The 27357-nt window shown below is 35.6% G+C and overlaps 1 protein-coding gene across 1 annotated transcript in view; it reads left to right on the plus strand.

Annotated features, from left to right (window-relative positions):
- Positions 1-1939: 1939 nt before the first annotated feature.
- Positions 1940-27357, plus strand: part of kcnh5b (potassium voltage-gated channel, subfamily H (eag-related), member 5b) — a 79122-nt gene continuing 53704 nt past the window's right edge. The window contains 10 exon segments of the mRNA XM_056470978.1: positions 1940-1993; positions 1995-2013; positions 3570-3619; positions 3621-3677; positions 3679-3695; positions 6802-6908; positions 9716-9825; positions 9828-9846; positions 10995-11099; positions 15838-16241. Of these exon segments, the coding sequence (XP_056326953.1) occupies positions 1940-1993; positions 1995-2013; positions 3570-3619; positions 3621-3677; positions 3679-3695; positions 6802-6908; positions 9716-9825; positions 9828-9846; positions 10995-11099; positions 15838-16241 (942 nt within the window).

Raw genomic sequence — 27357 nt, forward strand, 5'->3', positions numbered from 1 at the left:
TCGAGCCAACATCTTAAACCAGTCCCATACTGACGTCAAATACTGACATTTATTTGTCAGGTATGGTAACCAAAACTCCAACGTCTGATAGACATCATAAGGGTAACGTCCACACAATATCAAGCTGAAACATCATTAGACGTTGATATTTTGTTTTTTTTTTAAGTTGTGTTGGAAAGTAACCAAAATGTACGTCTGTCCAACATTGAACATTGATATTGGCCTGACGTTGTGTTTCTGACGTCAACCCAATTTTCTTTTCATACAAAATTCAACGTCCCATGACATTGGAGTACAACATCAATCTGACATCAGGTTGATGTCCTGTGCCTGCTGGGATGAAATCTTAAGACAATAACTAAATAACAACTGAGATGTCTGTAAACAATAACTAAATGCACTACAGAATGTACGTTTACACACACACATGCACATATTGCATATAACACATCAGCATTTCACAGCTTAATACTCACTGCTCACTACTTTTGATTACTTTTAAAAGGGCTACTTTTTACACATATTTTGAGTATGATTTACAACAGATATTTTTACTCTACTTGCACTACATTTCTGGCCAAATAACGGTACTTTTACTTGAGTATGATTTTTCAGTACTCTTTCCACCACTGTCAGTTGCCTATAGGAAAAATAACTAGGAATAATAAACGACAGGAAACGGTCAAACTTCTTGCTCTACAAACAAATGTGTTCATGACTACACTGACAAAGCAGTATAATATAAAAGAAAATATCAGTTTGCAACATCAAGCAACATAACGAGCTGTTTAAATGTCTAAAAATTAATGGACTTGAATGAGACCAGAAGATTCAAATGGCTGCGCCCACTCGTACACAAAGAGTAAGGTCAATATTCCAAGTTATGAAAGTAAACAATCCATCTGTGCAATTTTCTTTTATATATACACGATATAATAGTTCTGTAGCATCACACAAGTAAGAGTGATTGTTTTACTGAATATCAGTGTGATTTCGATTTCAATCAAACTCACAAACAGTTTAACAAACCTGATAGCTGATTTGATCAATTTTCAAAGGAAATTACTTGCTTCATTTATAGATTTCACTTAGCTCAAATCCAGGTTGAAATTTTGGACAGAACTACAATTACATACAATTACTTCATCACATTGTTAATCTGTAAAATTATGTAGATGTTTTCAAATATTCCATTTCATCTCAGTGAGACATTGTAACATTATGCGTATTGGACAATTTATGTAATGGTAAAAATGTGAAAAAAGTTAATAATAATTTAAAAAATAATAATTATTAAATAGATTAAATGTATTTTGTATTTTTTAAATGAGTTGCTCACCAAATACATCCTCCTTTAAAAATATTACAACTAGACAGAAAACCTCTTTTTGACTGGAGGATTGAGACTGAACGTCATTCAGATAAAACTGCTTTTGTAAAAAAATGTCATAGTCTACCCTTATACCCTTACAGAATTATACCAAAATTATTATATGGGCTTTGAGAACGATAATTACTTTTTAAATGCCATTTATCATAGCAAAGCACGCCTTTGAAACTGACATTTAATTTCTCCACAACGTGAATATTTGATATCTAACTCGGAAATGTCGAGTATATAACGCTCAAGGCAAGCAGATAACCTGTGTTTTTTTCTGTGCGGCGAGGTTGTTGTTATTCACTGTTGCTTATTTCGCGCGCGCTCAGTTGGAGATCCCAGCTCCTGTCAGCGCGCCTCACTGCAGCTGCGCATGCGCCAGGAGCTCCCCGTGCCCACAGACTTGTCGCGTTTGAGCCCAGAGCGTGCGCGGGTGGCACACAGAAGCTCCCGGGCAGTCAGATCGCGACGTTACCATGAGCCTCCCCGTTCAACCGGCTGAGACTCCACGCGCAGAGAGTGCCCACCTGACGAGAGCAGCGCGACACCCACAGCCACACGATGCCCGGGGGAAAGAGAGGGCTGGTGGCACCGCAAAACACTTTCCTGGAGAATAGTCGTCAGGCGCTCGAGTGGTGAAGAAACACGCTTGTGGTTTATGAAATGCATTTGGTCACTTTTTATTATTATTTTTTTACAGTGCACTATTTATATAGCAGAATTGAATAGCTAAAACAACAAAGTAATGATTGTGGAGTTTTGCACATGTCTTCGTATTGCAATTATTAATATTGCATCAAGGTGAGCATGAAAAAGCTTTAAGTTCTTCATTAATTTTAGATATTTTAGCTGTGCACACTGAATTTTTATGCATTATTCATTTATTTGTTCTTGAGGGCGACTTTGAGAGAAATACATGCTAAATAAAGTCTGTATTCATATAGTAATATTTATTTTAATAGAAAAAGCTGTCGTTATTACTTTATGTAATTTACATATTTAAAAACAATATTAATTCCACATGTAATGCATTGCAGAATTTGCATTCATTTATTTTATTCTTGCTAAATATTGATTCACATTCATTTATTATTTCGATTAAGCCGATTTTCGTCATTTTACAAAACAAAATGAGATTTATAGAGAGTTGTGTTTCAGTAGTGGTTTTTGCTCTGGAGCAATTTGGCTAGTTAATTCTAAACGGTAAAATGTTTCAGCAGGGGGAGCTTTGCATGATTTTTCAGCGTTAATTATATCTAATTTAGTATAATTATACATTTCTCGTTCACCTGATTAAAAAGGCACACCAAAATAATTTCACTCCACATCGCTGCGCCAGCAACACATCCGAGCTGGCATAAAGGCAGTCTGGTGGTCAAAATATCGCACTGCTGCGTTTATGACCACTAGAGGGGGCGTCATCTCTCCTTATTTCCCATCACAGCAGTGGCGTTTCTAGACCAGAGTAACTGGGGGGCCGGGCAGGGGTTACTTGTACTTTTAGGGGGCACACTTTAAACATGCATAACAAACTACTTCAACAGTTACTCAAAGGTCATTTTTTTCATGCATGACTAGTTCTTCATAAACAAGACAATTCAATAACTAAAACTCAAATTAATCGTTCATGTTCATTTATTTGACAAGTAACTTTGTATTGTAATAGGAAAAACACATTTTCAATGTTCAGGTATATCAAGGCACCTTAAACTTTACCAGATACAAAAAAGTAAATTTATTTCGCCCTCCCATTAATTTAAAATAATGTTTTCCAAGTGATTTTTAACAAACCAATGTACTTTTTAACAGTAATGTTCGATAAAACAAAAATAATTCTTCTGGAGTCATAAGCTTGTTGACAAGGGAGCACCCCCCCTAACCCACACCCCCCCCTCCTAGAACCGCCACGGCATTACAGTAAAGGCCCAGATGTACATAAAAAGAATCCATGTTTAGTTCTAGTTTCTTTCATACAAGTAACATTGAAAGTAAATCTAACAATAGATTTGAAAACATTCCATCCTCATTCTACAGAACATCATATTGTAGATGATAAGGTTTTGAAAGTCATATTTTTTTGGACCTTATACCAGATGTTGCAGCAGATCAGTGAAGGTAATAAACTGTAAAGCAAAGATTAGTAATGCATGAGTGCGTGTCATTTCACTAATTCCCTTCTCTAAACCTTCAGAGACAAGTTTCTTGCTGGGAAACGCTCAGATTGTGGACTGGCCTGTAGTTTTACAGTAATGACGGCTTCTGCAAGCTGTCTGGATACCACAGAGCAGAGGTCATGCAGAAAAAGCAGCACATGCAGGTGAGTGATGATTGTACACATGACAGTAAAAATCCGGAAGACCATATTAAACGGGTCATGCAGTGTGTGAATTATACATTGGTGATCAGGACGGTCGGCTTTTTTGGTTAGATTGTGTAATACATGATTCAAACTTTTATGTATTGTATTTCTAGTTACATCTAGTTCATTATTAAAACGCATTTAGGTTTTCAGTGTTTTGAGGGATATTTAGTGTATTCTGACCTTCTCTCCTCTGATTAGCTATTTCAGACATTACTGTAGGTCAGACTACACAAACTGCATCTAATTGGACTTACTTTCAGGATATATGTAGATACAAACTTCTTGTGCATCTTGTGAACACTTACGATATCTATCTGTGCTTTAGATCTGCCATTTCAGACTGTTGAATTCAAATGTTTCTAGCATAGACCAATTGCCGCGATTATGCATTAAATTAATTAAAGATTGCTGTTAATACTCACCCTCAGGCCATCCAAGTTGTAATTTGTCTTCAGTAGAGACTGTTCAAGAAAGATTTTAGCTGAATTTGTGGTCCAGGGTGATTCATCATATGCAAGTTAAAGAGTTACTTTGAAAGTCAAAATAACATACTGGCACACAAAATTAAAACCTAAAGAGAGGTTGTGTTGTTAATCAAAATGGTAATTACTGGTGCTTATCCTGAATGCTGTTGCAAACTAGAAAATTGGAACCAATATGTTCATGTGTGGGGCGGCACGGTGGCTCAGTGGTTTAGCACTGTTGCCTCACTGCAAGAAGGTAGCTGGTTTGAGCTCCAGCTGGATCAGTGGCTTTCTGTGAGGAGATTGCTGTTCTCCATGTGTTGGTGTGGGTTTCTCCGGTGGTCCGGTTTCCCACAGTCCAAAGACATGCGGTAGAGGTAAATTAATAAACTAAATTGGCCATAGTGATAGGTGTTGTGTGAATGAGTGTGTAGGGATGTATCCCAGTACTGGTTGCAGCTGGAAGGGCAGCCACTGTGTAAACGTATACTGAATAATTTGGCGGTTCATTCGATGCGGTGACCCGTGATGAATAAAGGGACTAAGCTGAAAGAAAATGAATGAATGCTTGGGTGCGATCTCCGTTTTCAATCATTGCAGAGGCTGTTGGCTAAAGGTAGTGTAGTTGCAACCGTCTGGGTGTTACGCTTCTTTGGGGCTTCTCCACAATATAACTCTCCCCGATGTGGGAAAGACAATGAAGGTGGACTCATCAGAGAAAAATACATGTTTCACATTGTCACAGCCCAAGATTTTCGCTGCTGGCATACTGGCAAAACAAATTGAATATCTACAGAGAGGTAGGACACGTGTTGTTTTGTTAATCAAAATGGTACTTGCTGGTGCCTTTCCTGAATGCTGCTGCAGACTATATAAATTGGAACAATATGTTCATGTGTGCAAACTCAGTTATCAATTATTATCTGGGGCTGTGCGTTAAAGGTAGTAATGTTTTAAATAATGTGAAGTTTCAACCACAGACATTTTATTTCACTGTGCTGTGAGGAGCCATAGGTATTATTCTTCTTCTTTCTTTTATTTTATGACTCAAGGACCACAGTTTCAGGTAAAGATATTCTTTAATGTTCTACAAAGAGAAAAAAAAGGTCTACTTTTTTAAATGACCAGAGGGTGAGTAAATGAATGGCTCATTTTCATTTTGGGAGATCTGCCCATTAAAAGGGTCAATTATATTTATTATATGACCAAAAAGTGATTGACTTCTGTGGTTCTGCTTCACTTTGACTCTACTGTTTATATGTAAATAACCGATTATTCATTTATGATGTATGGATTTTATGGAAATGGTGAAATTATCTTTTTGGCCAAGTAATGATCTGGCATACTGTGATGTATCAAACAGTCCAATTTCGCTAAGTAGCTCTCCTAAAATGCTGAGTCATGGATATACCGTCTTCCATGTCCTCCATACCACACTTTCTTCCTGCCATGTTCACAACTGACAGATTCTTTAGTCATTAATAAGCTTTTATCTGTGCTGCAAAAGAAACAACCAGCTTAAGATGCCATAATTGGTCTTGCTTTACTTAATGTGTGAGGTGTGTATTTATTTCAGAAAATCTCTGTACTGTTTAATCTTTATTGATTATTCCATGAATGTCATCTGTTGGCAAATGTGGAAAAAGGCGACTTTTATTGAGATTTATGTAGGTTATAATTAATACAGGGAGGGGTGATTATTTAAAGAGGTCCTGTTATGCTCTTTTACAAAGTCTTGATTCTATTTGGGGTGTATTTATAACATAATGGTAGATGGTTAAGAAAAGTCATTATTTTGCCCATAATTTACATGACTGCAATACCTTTCTCCCCAGCTTGATATAAACTGCTCGATTAGTTCTGGTTTGATGAAGGCCTGCCCTCCCAAAGGAAATGTGTTATGACTGGTTAACTGCCCTAGTGAGTTGTGATTGGTGAACAGCTTAGACACTGTTTCAGTTCTGCCACGCCCCTTGTCAAATCGGCAAGTTTCGCTTGTTCGGCAGAGGCTGGTGTTGAGCCAGAGAAAGTTGAGCGCATGACTTGCAGATAAATGCTTACCTGTTTTCAATTATATACATGGGTTTCGGGTTATGGACTTTTGAATACATATATCTAAAGCTAAATATTTATGTTTATGGAGATGGTAGTGATAATCGTTTTATACATAATCTGACTGTGTTAGTTGTAAGTAGAACGTTTACAATTAAACAGCCTCTTTTATTTATTTTTTGAGTTTACTTGAGGTAAATCTAATCTCTCCTCTGCAGTGCAGACTAACATGGCAGCTCCCATCAACCAGCATAGATAAACTAAAATGATTATTATTAAGATGCTTAAACAAAGATGTGTTACACATATTTAAGAATCAGAATATAAATATGAACTGAGAATATTGATCATAAGGATCAAGGATAACCTTTGCATGCACAGATATATACAAGACATAGCAGAGTGGCAACGTTATTGTTCTCTTGCACCTCCCAACCATTCAAATGTATATTGACAGGTCTATTAAAATGTTAGTTTGTTGTAGTTCTTGAAAATAGATTTTTTAAAATTCTTTATTAATGTCTGACTGAATAACCTGTCTGTAGTTTTATGTATGGAGAGCTGACAGATAAGAAGACCATAGACAAGGTGCGACAGGCCTTTGACAACTATGAGTCCAACTGCTTTGAAGTGCTGCTGTACAGAAAGAACAGTAAGTGGGATCTTAAACAAACATATGCGCATACTGTAGGCAGAGCTGGGTAGATTACTTATGACTTTAGTTTGCTTATGAATTAGTTTCAGATTGCAAATTACATGACAAAATGCATAGCCTAATCCAACTACTTTGGATTACATTTAGATTACTTTTATTGCCAGTTTTGGGGAAAGTTACTTTTGAAAGTAGTGCATTACAATATTGAGTTACTCTCCCAAAATAGTAACTAATTGCGTTACTTTTCCTTACCTGCCTGAGATTTGATGTCTTTCAGAACTTGCAGGTGTTTTTTCCTCTTTTTATTGAGGAGCTCTGCATTTAACAATCCCCTACATAAACTACACCTTAATTTTCCTTGAAAAAAAATTATTAAATTAGATTTTCAGAACTTTCTGAACCCAGAACTAAACATGAAGTATATACAGATTAATGAAAGCATGTTGAGTATTGTGTTTGCTACTTTTGAAAGTTTTGTGTTATTAGTTAGTAAATTTCACTGTTTATTGAGATACAGATTGCAATTAGTTTATTAAATGAAGAAAAGATTCACGCAGCTTCTCCTACCGCAGCAAATTACTCTTTTACTGTTGATATTTGGCGCCAGATAATCAGGAAGTGACGATTTTGTTCTCTTTCACTCGTTGGATAGAAACAGTGCTTTATTCACATTTAATGACAATCCACTACTTTTCTTCGATGAGTTCAACTCGAAATAATCCAATATTCTGAATTATTAAATTACCAGAACTGTACACTGACTCATCTGCTGTGAAAAAACAGACCTGATGATGATGAGTGCGAGACGACTTTCTGTTCCTAAAGGTAATTTTATTCCGCAATATATTTTTTATATAATATTATTTTTTTATAAAAGCCAAATAAGCAAGGTAAAACTAACTCGCATTACATTTTTTAAAAAAGTAACTCAATGATATTACTTATTTTAAAAGTGTTACTTTACTCATTACTTTAAAAAGTAATATTATTACACAACACATGTTACTTATAACGTGTTACCCCAACACTGTTTATTGCTAAGTAAGAAAATCTTGTACTATTTTGACAGAGACAAAGAAATAAATATATTTAATTTTTTATAACCAACATCTTCACTTAAAATGCAATGCATGGACAGTTAATACTTCAAAAAACGAAAATTAATAGCCTGATAGCAAAACTGAATAAAACACATTTACATGTTACAATTTTAAAACATTTACTTAAAATTGAGTGAATTTAGAAAAACAGCTACTTTACAAAAAACAATCTTTCATGACATTTACAATACAGTGCCTCTAGAAAGTATTCATAGCGCTTCACTTTATCACATTTTTATGTTACCGCCTTATACCAAAATGGATTAAATTCATTTATTTCCATCAAAATTCTACACAACAATACCCCAATATGACAATGTGAAAAAACCTTTTTGAAATTGTTGCAAATTTATATAAAAATAAAAAAAACTGAAAAATCACATGTACATTAGTATTCACAGCCTTTGCTCAATACTTTGTTGATGCACCTTTGTCCAGCAATTACAGCCTCAAGTCTTTTTGAGTATGATGTCCACATGCTTGGCACACCTGTCCTTTGGGAGTTTTTGCCCATTCGTCTTTGCCGTAACCTTCTCACAGCTCTATCAGGTTGGATGGGAAGCAATGGTGTACAGCCATTTTCAGATCTCTCTAGAGATGTTCAATAGGATTAGGTCTGGCAAGTCACTCCAAAGAGTTCAATTTTAGTCTCATCAGACCGTCTGGCCACTCCACCATACAGGCCTGATTGGTGGATTGCCGCTGCACAGATGGTTGTCCTTCTGTAAGGTTCTCCTCTCTCCACAGAAGAACGCTGGAGCTCAGAGCAGAGTGACCATCGAGTTATTGATCACCTCCCTGACTAAGGCCCTTCTCCCCATTCAGCTTAGATGGCAGGCCAGCTCTAGGAAGAGTCCTGGTATTTCCAAACATCTTCTACTTACGGATGATGGAGGCCACTGTGCTCATTGGAACTTCAGAGCAGCAGAAATTTTTTGTAACATTCCCCAGCCTTGTGCCTCAAGACAATCCCATCTCGGCGGTCCTACAGACAATTCCTTTGTCTTCATGCTTGGTTTGTGCTTTGACATGCACTCTCAACCCTGGGGAGCTTATATAGAACAGCGTGTATGCCTTTTCAAATCATGTCCAATCAACTGAATTTATCACAGGTGACCTCCAATTAAGCTGCTGAAACATCTCAAGAATGATCAGTGGGAACAGAATGTACCTGAGCTCAATTTAGAGCTTCACGGCAAGGCTGTGAATACTTATGTACATGTGATTTTTCAGCTTTTTATTTTTAATAAAATTGCAACACTTTCTATAAATCTTTTTTCACATTGTCATTATGGGGTATTGTGTGTAGAATTTTGAGGAAATATAATGAATTTTCATCCATTTTGGAATAAGGCTGTAACATGAAAAAGTGAAGCGCTATGAATACTTTCTAGATGCACTGTATCACTGCTATGTCAATGACTTGTCATCCATTAAAAAAGTAACTATAGTCTGCTTATGAATAAATAAAAAGAAATGTTTACTCTAATTTCCTTATTATGTAATCCTGATTACGTGAAAATCCATTACTACCCTCAGCTCTGCACATGGCTACGTATGGTGTGTTACAGTATGGTGATAATTGTGTAATGTCTAGTAGAAGTCTCTTAAACAACAGACAATCATGTTAAGCTGACTTAGATGTAATCCTGGTGCTATCAGAAGTCATGCAATGATACTAATTTAGACCTCTGACTCTTACAGGAACCCCGGTTTGTTGCTACCTGCAGATAGCACCAATCCGCAATGAAAATGACAAAGTGGTTCTGTTCCTGTGCACATTTAAGGACATCACCGTCTTTAAACAGCCTATTATGAAGATGAAAGCACCCGGGGTGAGTTTAAACACCCACACGCATACACAAATATATACATATGCTGTTGAAACAGTCCACTTGTTATGTCTTGTTATGAGTTGCATAAATAGTGCGTTTGTTTTAATATCATACAGATTATTTTCAGCACGGAAGTAAACAGACATGCCAATACAGCTTGTTGTACTTGAGCTTGTTGCGACAGATAAACACTTCCTCTAATGTGCTCAAGTCATATAAATAAACAGTTGTTTTATGATCGGACAAAGCATTGCCCAGCTTTTTCCTTTGGCATTCATGCAGAAGTGTTATTTTGTAGCACTTGTGTGTTTGTGTGTGTGTGTGTTTGTCGTGTGTGTGTGTTTGGTGTGTGGGTGGTGCGCGTGTGTGTGCGCGGTGTGTGTGTTGTGGTTTGTTGTTTGTTTGTTGGCGGGAGCTTGTTTATTGGGCTGAAAAATGTTTACATGGTCTCATTCCAACACTCTCATAGAGCTGGCAAAAGCCATTGTGAATTGTGAAACTTCTGCTAAACTAGTCTGTGTTCCCAGCACAAAATAAAATAATTAAAAGGAATCGTGACTTACAAGGCAGACTTTGTGATATAACATCTCACACTTGTAAAGTTTTGAAAATCTTATAGTTAGAAAAATATATATAATTGTGAGAAATAAAGAGAACGTTTACAAGACAAGCCTTGACAATTGCAGTTTTCTAAGAATGAAAGAAAAAATGTGAGATGGAAAATCTGAGTGGAGAGACAGGCTACAAATCCGCAGGGTCTTATAATGCTTAAATTTAAAAAATAAAATTTTGTTTCACTTGAAATATTGTCCTGTAGGTCTTAAATCATTTTAAACAAGTCTTAATTTTTTATGTGCAAGTAAACTACTCAATCAGACCGACTACAGTAATCCATCTCAAAACTTTTTTTATTGCAAACAGATACAATTCCGCCGGTTAGACATTTTTTAAGCAAATATCCAAAAATAAATTCCTGAATCAGGGAAAGAAAACTAAAGCAACACATCCCTTTACAAAATATTTTATTATAGAAAAACTATTTACAGAAGTAACTAGGCCTTTACAAAAAAAATTCTTAGTGTTACCCCTGTATAAGTCTAAAATTTCAATCTTACATGTGTCTTTCACACATATCTAATATCTTTTAGGTTGGACCAAGTTTGCACGTTTGACTCGAGCGTTGACCAACAGCAAAAGCACCATTCAGCAGATCAACGCCTGTAAGCAGAACCGACCGTCACATCACACAAACCCTCCAGACTCGCAGAGGTGAGACCACACACACACACACCGCACATACACACACACACACACACACACACACACACACACACACCCAGTGGCAGCATTTGCTTACATCCTTGACTGTGCAGTACAAGGTATGCAAAACTTCATCTCACGTAGGACAAAACTTGTAATAGAATCACACACAGGACGCTGCTGCTAACGCAATCTCACACATGTCTGTTGGAGAGCACAAGTCTACAGTGTGCATCCAGAAGCTGCTATTAATAATTACACAAGATGAAAGTGGATGTGTGTGTCCGTATAACCCCTGTTTACTTTTTCGGCTTTCCTCATTTGTCATTTATCGCTGTCACTGCTGTGTTAAAGAGGGGGCAATTGTGTTATTTTATATTATATTAAATGAGTATTTGTGTCAGGAAGCATTGGATTGTCTGAATCTTGTGGACTGTGAAGAGTTTTTATTTGTGAACATTACAAGAATCAAAGTATGTTGCAGGAAATACAAACATTACTGTGATTTTAGCTTCCTCATTTATCTTTGCTTGGTAACATTATCCAGTTAAAGGATCAATCTGAACTTTCTGTCAGATGTAGGTGGATTTCCCTCTCAGTAGAACATTAAAGATGATTTTTTGATTTTCAAGAGGTGGCACGGTGGCTCAGTGGTCAGCACCGTCGCCTCACAGCAAGAAGGGTTGCTGGTTCGAGTCCCGGTTGGGTTCAGTTGGCATTTCTGTGTGGAGTTGCATGTTCTCCCCATGTCCGTGTGGGTTTCCTCCGGGTGCTCCAGTTTCCCCCCCAGCCCAAAGACATGCGCTATAGCCCAGCAAACAATTTTGTGTTTAATAGAAGTCAAATAGACATCTAACATAGACAGCTTGGCTAAAAACAGGCTAAACTTGGGCTGTCAGTGAAAATCTCATAGATGTCTAAGAATAGGCCAAATTAGACTAGTCGTCAAATAGACAGATTAGACTGACTCTATGGGCTCTATTTTAACAATGTAGGCGCAAAATCTGAAGCGCAGGGCGCAAAAGCATTAAGGGCGTATCGAAGTCCACCTTTGCTATTTTAAAGACAGAAAATAGGGTTTGCGCCATGGCAATTCTGTAAATGAGTTATAGGTGTGTTTTGAAAATAAACCAATCAGAGTCTCAACTCCCATTCCCTTTAAGAGTTAGTTGCGTCGCGCCATGGAGCTTTTGCTATTTATATGGCAGACTTTGTAAATGGAAAAACTGAACGCTTCACTAACGAGAAAACAGTTAAAACAGACTATCTGCAGCGCGAGAATGAGCGTCCTCCAATCGGCCTTTACTTTCACTTCCTCTCTTTCGTAGATAAGGAAACGTGTTGTACACAGACATCAATTAACCTACATAATTAATTTAGTTTGTTAAGCGCAAAGATTTGTTTAAAAACTATTTCTAAATTCAGTTTAATTCCAGTAACAAATAAATGAACAATAATAACGAAGTGTGTTCAAACAAGTTCTATCTAAATACACATGCTATTCCCCATATGGCTTAAAACCTGACAGGTGGAGAAATCTAAGCTTTAATCTTTAAAAAAACAAAAAATGCTTGCTGGGAGGTGAATTTAATAAACTAAATTACCCGTAGTGTATAAGTGTGAATGAGTATGTATTGGTGTTTCCCAGTACTGGGTTGCAGCTGGAAGGGCATCCGCTGTGTAAAACATATGCTGGAGTGGTTGGCGGGTCAATCCGCTGTGGGACCTCTGAAGTAGAGACTAAGCCGAAGGAAAACGAATGAATAAATGAATGATTTTCAGGAGGTTAATACAATTCAAATCAGATCAAAATGAATACCTGTGGTGCTCTTAACGCTAGATTAAGGTTTTAAGCCTAAAACCTAATAACTATATAAATGATGAAAACCACTACTTTCTACATTTAAAAAATACAAATATTTTAAATTAATCTTTTCAATTGATTTAAAATGCATACAATTGTACCTCTTTCGTTTTATTTCACAGTATTGCCTCGATTTTACAGTGATTTATAAAAAAATCTTCAAGAAAATGAAAACAGTTTATCTTTTGATGCCAGATATATTTTAGTTGCTGATTTGACTTTAATGCATATTTATTTTTATTGTATAAACTTAAAACTACACTGAACCATTTCTTAGCATTCAAAATATAACCACCATATTTGCATTTGAGTTCTTTCTTATTAGCCCTCTTTTCTTGCATCTCTATTAGACATTTTTCACAAAACTTATAAATAGAGCAGATCGATACAGTATACGATCTCAGTCTGTCTTTCTCCTTCCATCCTCTTCTGTTTGTCTTTGTCTCTAGAAAAGGAAATTGTGTTCAGTCTCTAAGTAAAGCAAATACTCTGTTATACAGACATGCGAAGTATGCAATGAACAGTGTATTGTCCTGGGAAGCCAGCGCTTGTATCAATATTGAAACACACACACTTTCCTGAGGGCTTTTTTACAGTCATTTTCATTCTCACGTTGTTGCTTAAAATATCTAAATTTATATGAACTGTGGGTGCATTTTGCATTCATTTCCCTTAAACTGGAATGATATAGAACACATTTAATTTACAGTAAACTGAATCCATTATTAATGCAAAATGATATACTCTGATATGATTTGGTTACTAATTGCTGTTTATCTTATTGTTAAACAGTTTTAAACCACTAACAGAGTTGACATGTTTCACTATTTTGTGCTTTAGCTCAAGACGCTAAACCAGTTACCCCATGGCATGGCTAACACAGAATTTAATGTATTTTCCATAGACTGTAAAAGATATGGATGTAGTATCCGTGACGTCACCTATAGGTTTCTGAAGAGCACAAATTAAGCTACAAGTAAGCATAGCCAACCATTGCTATTTTTGTTTGCATGTCATCGTGCCTACCGGGGATACCAAGAAGGGCAAAGAGGCGGATCGTGAGCGGAGCTACAGCTGCCTGCTGGTATTTTGCTTAGAGGGGCTTTTCTTTGGGAGAAACTCTTAATACTTCATTACTTGCGACTCGTTTGTGTTCTGACCACATGTGCTTGGTTGTGTACTATAACAATAAAGTCTTTAGTCTTTTAAAAAACACTGTTGTAATACATTGAGTACGTTTTTCTACAGGAGGAAAACGCTAACTACTTCCAAATGCTTCAAATATAGTCTGTGTTAGTAAATTCAAGGCTATTAATGAAATCCAGGCATAACACTGGTATGACAACCCTTCAGATGACTGTTCTATAGTCTACAACTAATCAATCTGCTAATTTCTGGAGTGCATTCAAGCTCTAAAGAAAATTATAAATTATCTTAAATAAGCCAAATACATTATAGAGATGGTATAAGTATATAATTTCACTCACCTGGGAAATGGAGGGCACGTGAATGGTTTGTGAGCACAATTAAGTGCACCACAGCATCCCATATCATCTGATAACTGTAGGAAATAATTCCAAAAGACAACTGACTGTGTAAAGCTGCATAAAACAAAACAAAAATACTAATCAGCCGGAATCAGCTGAGTTGACATGATGGTAACCAGCGAGACCTAACTGTCACTCAAGTGGACACGCCCTTAATTATATAGACTTAATATAACTTAATATTAATGAAACGGGTGAGCTATAAAAAATGTACTCCCCTCACAGTTGTCCTAAAGGGTAATAATAGCTATATACACCAAAATCGTTCATTGTACCAGACTGTAAACACCTTTTCTTCTGCTGTAAAGTTAGCCATTTTAACAGTGGGCTTAATAGAAATCTGCTCTATTATAGAGCCCTGACTAGAGGAATTTTAATGAATTGCAGTATCAGTTACCTCCGCATTAGCTTCTTGAGGAGAGCGGACATTGCCGCTTGGTATTTTCATCATATTATAGTTTTCAAAAGTAAATGAGAATTCAAGTATCACAATAACCAACACAATCTCATGGCAATCCGTAACTTTTAATTTAGTGACTAATTTGCATGAATCTCATTCATACAAGTTAGTACGATTTCCTTATTCCCCAATGACGGTCTGGTTTAAGGGCGGTGTTCAGTGCCACACCTCCTTTTTAAAAATTGTGCATTTTTAAAACGACTGAACTTGTACAAGTTCGCCACTAAACTGCTAAAACGTAAAATACTGACATTTCTTTATACGATCAGGCTGCATAACGAGTTGACATTTAATTAATCTGCTGTTGCTGTAATTTAAAGATTTTGTAAAAATGTATGACAAGTTATTGCATGGCTTAATGCCTTCTGGAGTTTCCCACCAGAGGAAGTGACATCACTTGGAGCAAATCACATGCTTTTCAATCAGTATTATGCCTTTTTGGAACTGATGTAGCAGAGTTGACCACAACGTAGAGATGATCACATTTTTTTAAATGAGCAAATTTCATATTTAATAATAATTTCATCCAAATGTTTATTTAACTTTAGTAGTAAGTACCAAAAGATAGAGACACCGTCAAATTACTGTAGGTATAGTAGGAGTTCATATTTTAAGATAAATATCCATTAATTTTATGGATTTTATGGTTTATCCTGGAGATGCAAAATATATGAAAAGGTAACCATGCATGAAATTTAGCATAAATGTTAAATCATTCATTAATATTCATAAACTTGTGAATTTTGGTGTATTTCTTTTCCATTTTCCAATTGTAAGTCGCTTTGGACAAAACCGTCTGCTAAATGACTAAATGTAAATGTTTTTCCCTCACAGACCCTTTATCTCTTTTTGTCTTGTTTGTCTTTCTCATGTGCTTCAGCTGGGCTCTGACATACTTCCGCAGTACAAGCAGGAAGCCCCTAAAACCCCGCCTCACATCATCTTACACTACTGTACATTTAAGACCACTTGGGACTGGGTCATCCTCATCCTGACCTTCTACACTGCCATCATGGTTCCTTACAATGTCTCCTTCAAGACCAAACAGAATAACGTCACGTGGCTGGTTCTGGACAGCGTTGTGGACGTCATCTTCCTCGTAGACATCGTGCTCAACTTTCACACCACGTTTGTCGGGCCAGGAGGAGAGGTGATCTCAGACCCCAAACTGATCAGGATGAATTACCTGAAGACTTGGTTCGTTATAGATTTGCTGTCCTGTCTGCCTTACGACATCATCAACGCTTTTGAAAACGTGGATGAGGTGAGCGGACCTATCATTTCATTGCTTTGGACCAGTTTAGGATACACTGTATAAGAAAGGCTGGGTTCCACACAATTCCTTTATGTTGTCCCAACACAAATCAATTAATTTAGCTTAATCGTTTTTAGAAATTTAAGTTGATTGAACGAAACATTTAAGTTGTCCCCACAAAAAAACGTGGATATATCACACTATTTGGCACCTAAATAGACGTGTGAACATTTTGAGTTTACTTGCTTCATTTGCGCGTCAAATTCGCTTTATTCACACGTCAAATTTGCTTCATTCATACGTCTAATTCACTTCACAAACAGACACAGATTAGCATCATGTGCGGGCCTTCTGTATGTCACGGTAACTTTAGCTTCATTGGTAAATGCCTAACATGAATTTTATTGAGAGATTAGCTGTGCTTTAGACAGGCTGAAAAACCGTGTAGATTTGTTCGCCGTTGCGCCTGAGTCCACTAGATTCTTTCAGAGGTGCACCCAGCTCTGTGAATTCATAAACTCCTCCAGAAACAAGACCTAGATGATGGAACTTTCAGTGGTGCTTCAGACTGAGCTGACCCCAGTTTTCATGAGCTGTTGTCCAGTGTCGGCAGGAGGTCTTCCTCTCAAGACACCAACAACAGGCACTACGTCATAATCACAACCCCTACAAGAGCAAGCTCCTGATTGGTTAGTGCGGCGCGAATGGTCCGCTGAAGTTCAGATATGCCAACTTGAGTGATTCAGGCAATAAGGGCGTCAAATGTGCAAAGCGCTCAACTCATTTGCGCCACCTCATTCACACAGGATGTCATTGACTTAATCGCTCACGCTTGACGCTTCATCTGCGTTTGGTGTGAACACAGCATATAATTGTGTTGTTTCAACTCATTTTAAAATAAGTAGTTTGAACAACATAAAAGTAGTTTTTTGAGTAAACAAATAAAAGGAATTGGATGCTTAATTTGTGGCACTGTTAAATTAGAAAACTCGAAAAAAACATGAGCTTCACATGTTAAAATCACAATAGAAACAAATGTCTAAACAATGAACTCATAAGTCCAAGGCACTCGAAAAGTAAGTGGGAAAAATGTAAAGAATCTTAAATCTTTTTCATTTTTTTCAACATACTTTTCGTATGCGTTGGACTTATGATTTTGTTGTTTATCTTTATGAATCCGCATAACTTATAACTAAGGCCAGACAGAATCTTCGGACATTTTTAGATATTTCTGTGCAGAGTTTTGTAAAAAATAATCTGTGGATTTATGCAGAATGCTTTTGGGAGTATCAAAACTAAAAACTTTTTAATATTTAATAAAAATATTTAATAATAAAATTTTTAATATTTATTTAATGTTTACAATGCAAATCCAATTAGATCCACTTATTTGATAAACAAAGCAAGTCTCTCATATAATATAACCTACTAAAAGACAGAAAATATTACTTTACAAACTGTATTGTAAATAAATCATATGAAACATTTTCAAATTAGTCAATAATTTTACTAAAATCAATTTAAAAACGTAATAAATATAAATTTACACACATTTATGACGAAAGTAAGTAAATAGACTGACTCAATGATGGGGCAAAAGATCTGTGGAAATCTTGCGAATTCCTGCACGCACAGATTCTGTGTGGGCCTACTTACAATGTATGATTTAGCTATTTATTATTTGCCTTTATGAATGAATATGAAGCACCGACACATTAACTACCCCTGAAGCACTTTTTGTTTTATTTTGGATTCAGAAACAAAAGTTTGCTTCATTAGTTTTCCACAACAATGTTCAAGTGTGATTGCAAATCTGAAGCTACTGTAATGTGCCACTTTTGGGTTTTCTGAGAGTAAAATTTCATTTCAATTGTTCTTCTATTGTGAGAATGTTTGACACTTTTTTTGCAGAAGTTGCAGTTGGCTTTTCAGGTAAAATAGCAGTGCTTAACATCTTAAGATCTTGAAAGATTGAACAAGTTGATAAAACAAGTTTATTATTTCTATTACTTTAAACTTTTAAAAGAGCTTGATGGTTTTGAGAGAGCACTGAAAAATAGCCTCTTTTTTTTACCATTTTTGTTTTGTTTATTGTCCAAATATCTAAGCATGTCTGAAATCTTGAAGTATTTTCATTTCATAAAAAACAAGTAAATTTTAAGCAACTTTTTCCTTAAAACATGCAGTAGAATCTTTCAGTGAGGTGAGCAAAATAAACTTGTTTTTTCATTTTAGATTATTTTACTTACCCCATTGGCAAATAATTAGCTTGTTTTAAGGAGGAACTCGCTTAAATTTGACTTCTTTTTTTCTGAAAGCAAAACCATACTTTGTACTTGAATGCTTTTTAATTGAATAATTTAGATAGTTTGGACTAGAAACAAGACAAGAAAATCACTTTCTTGCAGTGTGAAAGTCTAAACTGCAGCAACAGCTCTCCCTCTGAATGAATGTCGAAATGTTGGCAGAAAGAAACCTCAGTGAAGGAAGCATCACTTACACCGACTTTTGACTGATTACAAGTCTGGTCTATTTTACACCTTATTTTGGCCAAGTTTATGTGCTAATAACATCAAAAAGAAAACAGACCTATAAGTTCTGTCAGTTTAGTGTTCCCCATATGCTCTCACTTTATCAAGTCTTAGTTTACTTCCATTTCTGCGTTGACTCACAACATTTGTGGTGTCTTTGCAGTTGTGTGTTTTTATGCAGCATGAATGTGAATTTGTGTAGCTATAAGGTAGGCTGAACAATAAATGTACATGTTCAGCTGGAGTAGCATTTACTACACAGAGCCATAGTTCTCTGCCAAGCTACGCAAAATATCGCATGAGATAATATCATGTGATTAGTCAAATCGCAAATAATCTGAAAATATAAAATTCTTTGATATTCACAGCTGTTAGCTTACTGGTGAACTAAGGCCATTTTAAGTAAATGTTGCTAGTGTTATCTACGAAAGAACATGCAAATGCCACATATAATGACGTTTTAGTCCTTTTGTGAAATTCTGTTATCTTCCATAGAATAAAGCACATAACATGGCATTCTAATAAGCAGTAACAAAGGCGTTCATCATTAAATACTTATTATCAGAAAAATTTATTCAATCGATCAAATGAAAGCAGTTTATTCTTCTGTTTATCCCACGTTTTAGAGATTTCCCATGGACTGGTAATTCCTGGGTTTCTTTGGGGCATGTTTAGTTGTTCTGTGGGACTCCTGAGAGCACCCTCTGGCCTTCAGAGAAGATTTACTCCTGATCACATCACCGTACTTTCCTCACATGATGTGGAAACCAATCGCGGTTTTTGCTAATTCACAAATGCGATTTAATGTTGATTTATTATTCAGCCCAGCTATAAGATCCATGGTGGCACTCACTTACATTCACAGCTGCTCCACCCAATTAAATGAGCCATAAAATAGTCTTTTTTAGACTAGAGGTAAAACCCAGCACAGTAATTAAGACATGGTGAGCAGATTTCAGTCGTGTGCTGTGTTTGATCACAATCTCCATGCCAGATCTACCCCGTATATATGATCCTGTCAGAAAATATCTGTTTTGCCTGGGATCCAAACAAGCAGCCAGAAGAGTTGTCTAATACCCAAAACCTGTTAACAGCAAGTCTTGTCTGGTATCTGTCTACAACCCAAAACTGTATTAACAGTCTTCTATCAGCCAAGATGAGCAGAAGCAGGAGACAAAGTAATTCAATCATTCAATCGTTTTCCTTTAGTTTAATCCCTGATTTTAAGAGGTTGCCACAGCTGAATGATCCGCCAACTATTCCAGCAAATGTTTTATGCAGCGGATGCCCTTACAGCCACAACCCAGTACTGGGAAACACCCATACACACTCCTTCACACACACAATCATACACTACGGCCAATTTTGGTTACCCATTTCACCTATAGCGCATGTCTTTGGATTGGGGCTCGAGGACTCGAACCAGTGACCTTCTTGCTGTGAGGTGACAGTGTTAACCACTGAGCCAACATGCCACCTGAAGCAAAGTAATAATTAAAATTGAGTTAATTGAATAATTTAAGTTATAATATTAGAGTTCGTTTGGCCAACACAAGTCAAACAGGTGTTAAAACACCAATAGCAATGAAAAAAAGACTGCTTTACAACATCATACAATGACATTACAATCCTTGAAGTTGAGTCATTCTTTTATATCATAATCTTATAAACAAATATTCATTGAAAAATCTATTGAATTATAATTATTATTCATTCATTCATTTTCTTTTCGGCTTAGTCCTTTTATTAATCCGGGGTCGCCACAGCAGAATGAACCCCGAACTTATCCAGCACATGTTTTACGCAGCAGATACCTTTCCAGCTGCAACCCATCTCTGGGAAATATTATTATTATTATTATTATTACTGTACCACACAATCCTATTAATTTATGATTGTTGGGTCAAGTAAAACTACTATTACTACTACTACTACTACTACTACTACTACTACTACTACTACTACTACTACTACTACTACTACTAATAATAATAATAATAATAATAATAATAATAACAATTATTAAATGTAAAATCATTTAATAGTAAATTCTGTGAAAAGTATATAAATTACATACCTGACTACTGATTTTAAATTAATAAATATAATAAAAATAAATAACTAAACTAATAGCTAAATGGGGCGGCACTGTGGCTCAGTGGTTCTCCATGTGTTTGCTTGTGTTTCCTCCGGTTGCTCTGGTTTCCCCCACAGTCCAAAGACATGCAGTATAGGTCAATTGGATGAACTGGTTGCGACTGGAAGGGCATCTGCTGCGTAAAGCATATGCTGGAATAGACAGCGGTTCATTCCGCTGTGGCGACCTCTGACAAATCAGAGATTAAGCCGAAGGAAAATGAATGAATGAAGTACTTGTACCACACAGTTCAATTATGATGGTGTGGGTCAAGTAATACTACTACTACTACTACTACTACTACTACTACTACTACTAATAAAATGGTAAATCATTTAATGGTAAATTCTATAAAAAGTCTTATTAAATTACATAGCTGACTACTGATTTTAAATTATTATATTAAATTACATAGCTGACTACTGATTTTAAATTATTATATAAATAAAAAATTAAATAACTAAATTAATAGCTGAATGAAAAAAACAAACAAACAAACAAACAAACAAAACAGAGTGCAACACACAGATAAGATTGCTTTTATAATGCAAAAAAAGGATTGCTGGAAGAAAGATCTTTGTATAATCAGGGTGTCCGCTGGGTCTAAAGTCTTAAAATGTCTTATATTTCAAAACCTAAATTTTAGGCCTTAAAAAGTCCTAAATTCAGTGACATATTGTGTTGTAGGTCTTAAATCGTTTTAAACAGGTCTTAATTTTGCTTTGTTCAAGTAAAGCTACCTAATATGCGCCGATATCCATCCAATGACCAACAATGCATCTCAATAAAACTTTATTTTTTATATTTAAGTTTTTTATTGCAAAAAGATACAGTTCACAACAGCTGTTATACAAAACCTAAAAACAATTACATGATTCCACATGATAATACCAGGCCAACTCTGTAGAAGTCTAAAATTTCATTCTTAATGGTCTTAAAGGATCTAAAATTTGACTTGAAACCTGCAGAAACCCTGATCATAATTTTTGATAATTTTCTTTCAGCACAAAATAATGCCACTTTCAGCTGTCTAAATTCACAGCTCTATTTTTCGTCATGTACTGTAAAAATGTCTGCTTAATTTTGAAAGTAGGCACTGAGGTCCCCAGTATTTCAGAAAACTTCAAATTTCTGTCCTCACTGGTCTGTGGATGTGCCATCTGAGACTGAGACTAATAAAAAAAGAAGCCTGCTCTCTATTGATTGGTCAAATACTTAATCACGTCTGATTGTTGGTAAAATTCTTTCTCCTAGAACCTGAACCGTTTACAAAGTCATATCGTCCTTTGCATCCTCTACTGGCTTATGTTGTATATGCCTGAGTCTCTCCAGGTTATGTGCTTTGGGATAGATATTGATTAGTGCACAGTCGATTGTTCTCTCTTTCACACAGGAATTGCAGACAGCTAAATCCTAGACACACACCTGTAAACTCATTTATATTGAACACTAGCATGCTTTCATTCATATTGTTTTCTCTCTGACTTCCTGACTTTTCTGGAATTTATGTTATGAATCGTTTACATTAAGAGCTTTTCAAATTAGTGTCTTAGGGTATGAGGTAATCCAAATATTTCTAAATTCTTAAATCAAGAAGCATCGTCTAGACAAGCAAAAAATATTGTCTTGTTTTCAGAAATTAAGGGCACTATCAAATACCTGGCATAATAAGGCGCAAGACTTGCATGGCGCAAAGTGTTGCTATTTTGAGACCAGCGCAGAGTAAACGATGACAGAATTTACAGTTTTTGTTCAGCTATCCCTTTAATAGTCCTTTAAAGTTTGCGTGTGTTATCAGTGTACAAGCCACTGGATACATGGTGCATGTTTATTGTACAAGTTTTACCTCAGAGATCTGCTCACTGTAGCAGAAACCCCCCTGAGAAGCGTTTTGTCTTGATGTTAGTGGGATCCCAGATGTCTTTATGTGAATCCTGTGATCTGCATTCTCTGTGGAGGTGAACTAAGAAGGAGTCCTCTGACCTGAGACTGCCTTTCAAGCACAATTAACATGAGGCAGTGTAATATTGTTACTCTGGAGTATCATTAATAGCATTTTTAACCATTTAGGAGGTGATTTTACATCCAAACCAACAAGACTGATTGATTTATTTTTTTAATTAATTAATTTTTTAATCCTTCTTAAAATTCGGTATGACTGCCTGCTTTATTTTGTTACTGTACTTTTAATTTTTGACAATACATTCAATAAAGAAACAAAAAAAAAGTGGTGATATATCAGGTGATATATCAGTTATCCTCTTTGACGTCTATCATTTTAATAAGGGAAGATATTATGAATTATTATATTGCTTTATACACCAGTTCTGTCTGGTTCTTGAATCTGATTGGCTGATAGCTGTGTGATATTCTGCAAATAACAGAACTCGTTCAGCCTCTTAACCCTTGTGTATTACTCCGCCCACATACAGCGACAAGCAGAGGACTCTCTACAGTTTGAGAAATATCGCTGCTGTTGGACAACATACTTTTGTGGTGTTTTTAGTGGAGAATGTAGTTGTTTAGATTGCAAGTATGCAGTTTATTTGTAAGGATAGTGCTTATTTTAACTATTTATAATTTCTGAGAGACAGATCGTTGGCGGCCATTAGCTTGTCTTTGAGCAAAGACGGTTGATGTCGTTCATCCACAAGATGGCAACAGAGACTGCATAATAAGCCCTAAAAGAACAGCGTAATTTTAAACTACAGCTGACCTAATCATTATCAAAATTTCTAAATCGATCTCTCTCTTTTGTATGTTGTAGTGTACATTCATAAGTATTGTTATTTTATCAGATCCTACCATATACAAAGTTCTGTTAAGGGTTACACATCTCACCAATTAGGAATCAAAACTCTCTTGTTCTTGGGGCATTTTCCCTTCAGTTTTGTCTTCAGCAAGTGAAATACATGCTTAATCGGATTTAGGTCAGGTGATTGACTTGGCCATTGCATAACATTCCACTTCTTTCCTTTCAAAAACTCTTAGGTTGCTTTTGCAGAATGCTTTGGGTCATTCTCCATCTGCACTGTTAAGCACTGTGCGATGAGTTCTGGAGTATTTGGCTTAATATGAGCAGAAAAAATTGCCTGAAAGACTTTAGAATTCCTCCTGCTGCTTTTGCCTTTGGGAAACCCAGATATACAGTTGACGTCAAAATCATTAGCCCTCCTGTGAATTTATTTTTCATACATTATCCCCAAATTATGTTTAACAGAGCGATTAATTTTTCACAATATGTCCTATAATATTATTTCTTCTGGAGAAAGTCTTATTTATTTTATTTCAGCCAGAATAAAAGCAGTTTGGATTTAAAAAAAAAAAAAACATTTTAAGGTCAATATTATAAACCCGCTAAAGCAATTTTTTTTTTTCGATTATGTACAGAACAGGCCATCATTATATAATGACTTGCCCAATTATCATAATTAATCTAATTAAGCCTTTCAATGTCTCTTTAAGCTGAATACTAGTATCTTGAAAAAATATGTAGTAAAATATTATGTACTGTTATCATGGCAAAGATAAAAGAAATAAGTTATTAGAAATTATTTATTAAAACTATTGTGTTTAGAAATGTGTTGCAAAAATCTTTCCAATAAACAGAAATTGGGGGAGAAGGGGGGCTAATAATTTAGGAGGGCTAATAAGTCTGATATCAACTGTATGAAAGTAAAAGCAACACAATTAAATTAAAACATTCAATTTCTGCTCAACCACCTTCCCCAGTATGAGGAAAATGTATAGACCATTTTGAGATATGCAAACAATAACAACGGTCCCAACTTATTTCCTGTTTCATGTTTTTAATTTTCACAGCTTTGTAGAGTCCAAAAAGGTTCACATTTTGATAAATAATGTTATGACGACTGTTTTAACGTTAAGTTATGATTGAATTGCCTCTTGTAACGGTTATGAAATAATTTGACAACAAACATGAAATGTTTATAGGCCAATGACATCACCACATGGAAATGGCCTATAGGATCAATGTCTTAGGGAAAGGGTCAGTCCTTCCATATAATACACCTCTTTTACAATATAATTTCATTCACCTAAAAAAAAGGTGAGCCATTTCTCTTTCCTCAATTTTGTATCGTGTGTTACTCTGATAAAAATCTCTGAAAAACACTTCAAACAAAATGAACTGTTATGTCAGAGCGAGCTTCACTAATTCCCATTGCGCAAATGTGCCATGTTAACTTTTCTGTGAATTTCTCATCACATGAAAAGGAATATTATATTTTAACTCTAAACATGTTTATTGTCATGAAGAACCTCAGGCCATCATCAGAGAAATAAATATAAGTATATCTGACTTTATACATTAATTTATGTGAAACTAAATGTTACTTCCACAGTGTGTTTAGTTGTTCATTTAATGGTGTTTGTTTGGCGTTATGTCTTTTGTTGTCCTTTGTTGCTGTTGGTATTTTTCATAACAGTTGAATATACCATACATTAAAATGTCTAAACTTACATGTCAAGCTAGCATTTACATTTCTGGGTTTATCAGTAGCGGAAGTCATCATTAGAGCGCAGTGAATCGGAGAGTACAACAGATCATTTTATTTCAATCCCATTTGCTGAAATAATAAAAGAAAACTTAATGATTGTTTTATCAAGATTTTAGGAAAAGGAAAAGAATTGTATGAAAATAATAACGGCACCCAGAAGAGAAAACAAAGTCAAATTTACTGTTCTGCCCCATAGACGCTACATTAGAAACACCTCATACAAGCGGTAATTCGTTTTGTGTAATTTGATGCAAAAATGACATAATGCATACATAAATACAAATAAATGTCCCTACATTAAAAAAAAAATCTAAATATTAAAACTTTCAAGGATTTAAGATTATGATGACCGTTAAACGCTTCATAACAGTCTTGTGCAAAGTAGAGCTGCTCGATTATGGAAAAAATCATAATCACGACTATTTTGGTCATAATTGTAATCACGATTAATCAAAACGATATACAGTTAAAGTCAAAATTATTCGCCCTCCTCTGAATTTTTTAAAAATAAAAGTTTCCCAAATGATGTCTAACAGAGCAAGGATTTTTTCGCAGTATTTCCTATAATATTTTTTCTTCTGGAGAAAGTCTTATTTGTTTTATTTAGGCTAGAATAAAAGCAGGTTTAAATATTTCGAAAACTATTTTAAGATCAATATATCATTAGCCCCCTATTATTATTAGCAATTTTTTTGGATTGTCTGTCAAAGAAACACAATGTTGTTACACAATGACTTGCCTAATTATTCTAATTAAGCCTTTGAATGTCACTTTAAACTGAATACTAGTATCTTGATAAATTTGTAGTAAAATATTATGTACTGTCATCATAGCAAAGATGAAATAAATCAGTTATTAGAAATTGTTAATTATTTGTTATTAAATCTATTGTGTTTAGAAATGTGTTAAATAAAATCTTCTCTACGTTAATCAGAAATTGGGGGAAAAATATAAAGGGCTGCTAATAATTCAGGAGGGCTAATAATTCTGACTTCAACTGTATGTATAGAGTTATTGTCCTGCCTGTAAATAAGAAAAGGGAAATAAACACAATAGAATAAATATATTTAACAAACTGTGCTTTAAGCATCTTCACTGTAAGAATAAACTTTGATTACAGCTGCAAAAGTCCTTCAGTCAAGAGAAGTGAGGGATTTTGTCCTTTTGTTGTTTGATTAATAATGATTAAAAACAGTCGGCAGCAGGAATATTGCATGCTGTCACTTTAAGAGAAGTACCGTTCTGATTTATGGTTTCACTTTCACATGTTTGCATGTATTTGACCATTTAAGCACTCACATTAAGATGACTTTAGATGTGTGTGCTCTGCTTGTCTCTGAGGCTGAGTGCATACACACAACAGCATGCGATCTCTTTCGCGCTTTTAAAAATATGAATGATTCGAATGTACATCAATGGATGATGCACATCCCATGCTGCAAACGTTACATAATCAATTTTCACATGAAACTGAGCTTTGCAGAGCAACAAATGTGTAAGACTGGAAAGGGGGTGCTATATGATGCAATAATCAATCATCCCGATTAATGTTTTTTCATAATCATTAAAAGCCAAAAATGAAATCGAAGCTGAATTTGGATTAATTGCACAGCCTGGGTCTATTATCATTTTTCAGCTGCTTCAAAAGTACAGTTGGTTTTTGTACAGGTTTGGGATTTTGTCACACAGTATATTCTTTACAATTTATCACAGGCTGCGGGGTGACATGGTGGCTCAGTGGCAAGCACTGTTGCCTCACAACAAGAAGGTCGCTGGTTTAAGCCCTGGCTGGGTCTGTGTTTGCATGTTCTCCCCATGTTCGCAGTCCATAGACATGCGTTACAGGTGAATTGTACAATCTAAATTGGCCATAATGAATGTGTGTGAAGGATGTTTAATGTCAAAAGAAAATCGCCACACTGCCACTTTTAATTTAA

Source organism: Danio aesculapii, chromosome 13, assembly GCF_903798145.1.
Source record: "Danio aesculapii chromosome 13, fDanAes4.1, whole genome shotgun sequence".
NCBI classification, from domain to species: domain Eukaryota; kingdom Metazoa; phylum Chordata; class Actinopteri; order Cypriniformes; family Danionidae; genus Danio; species Danio aesculapii.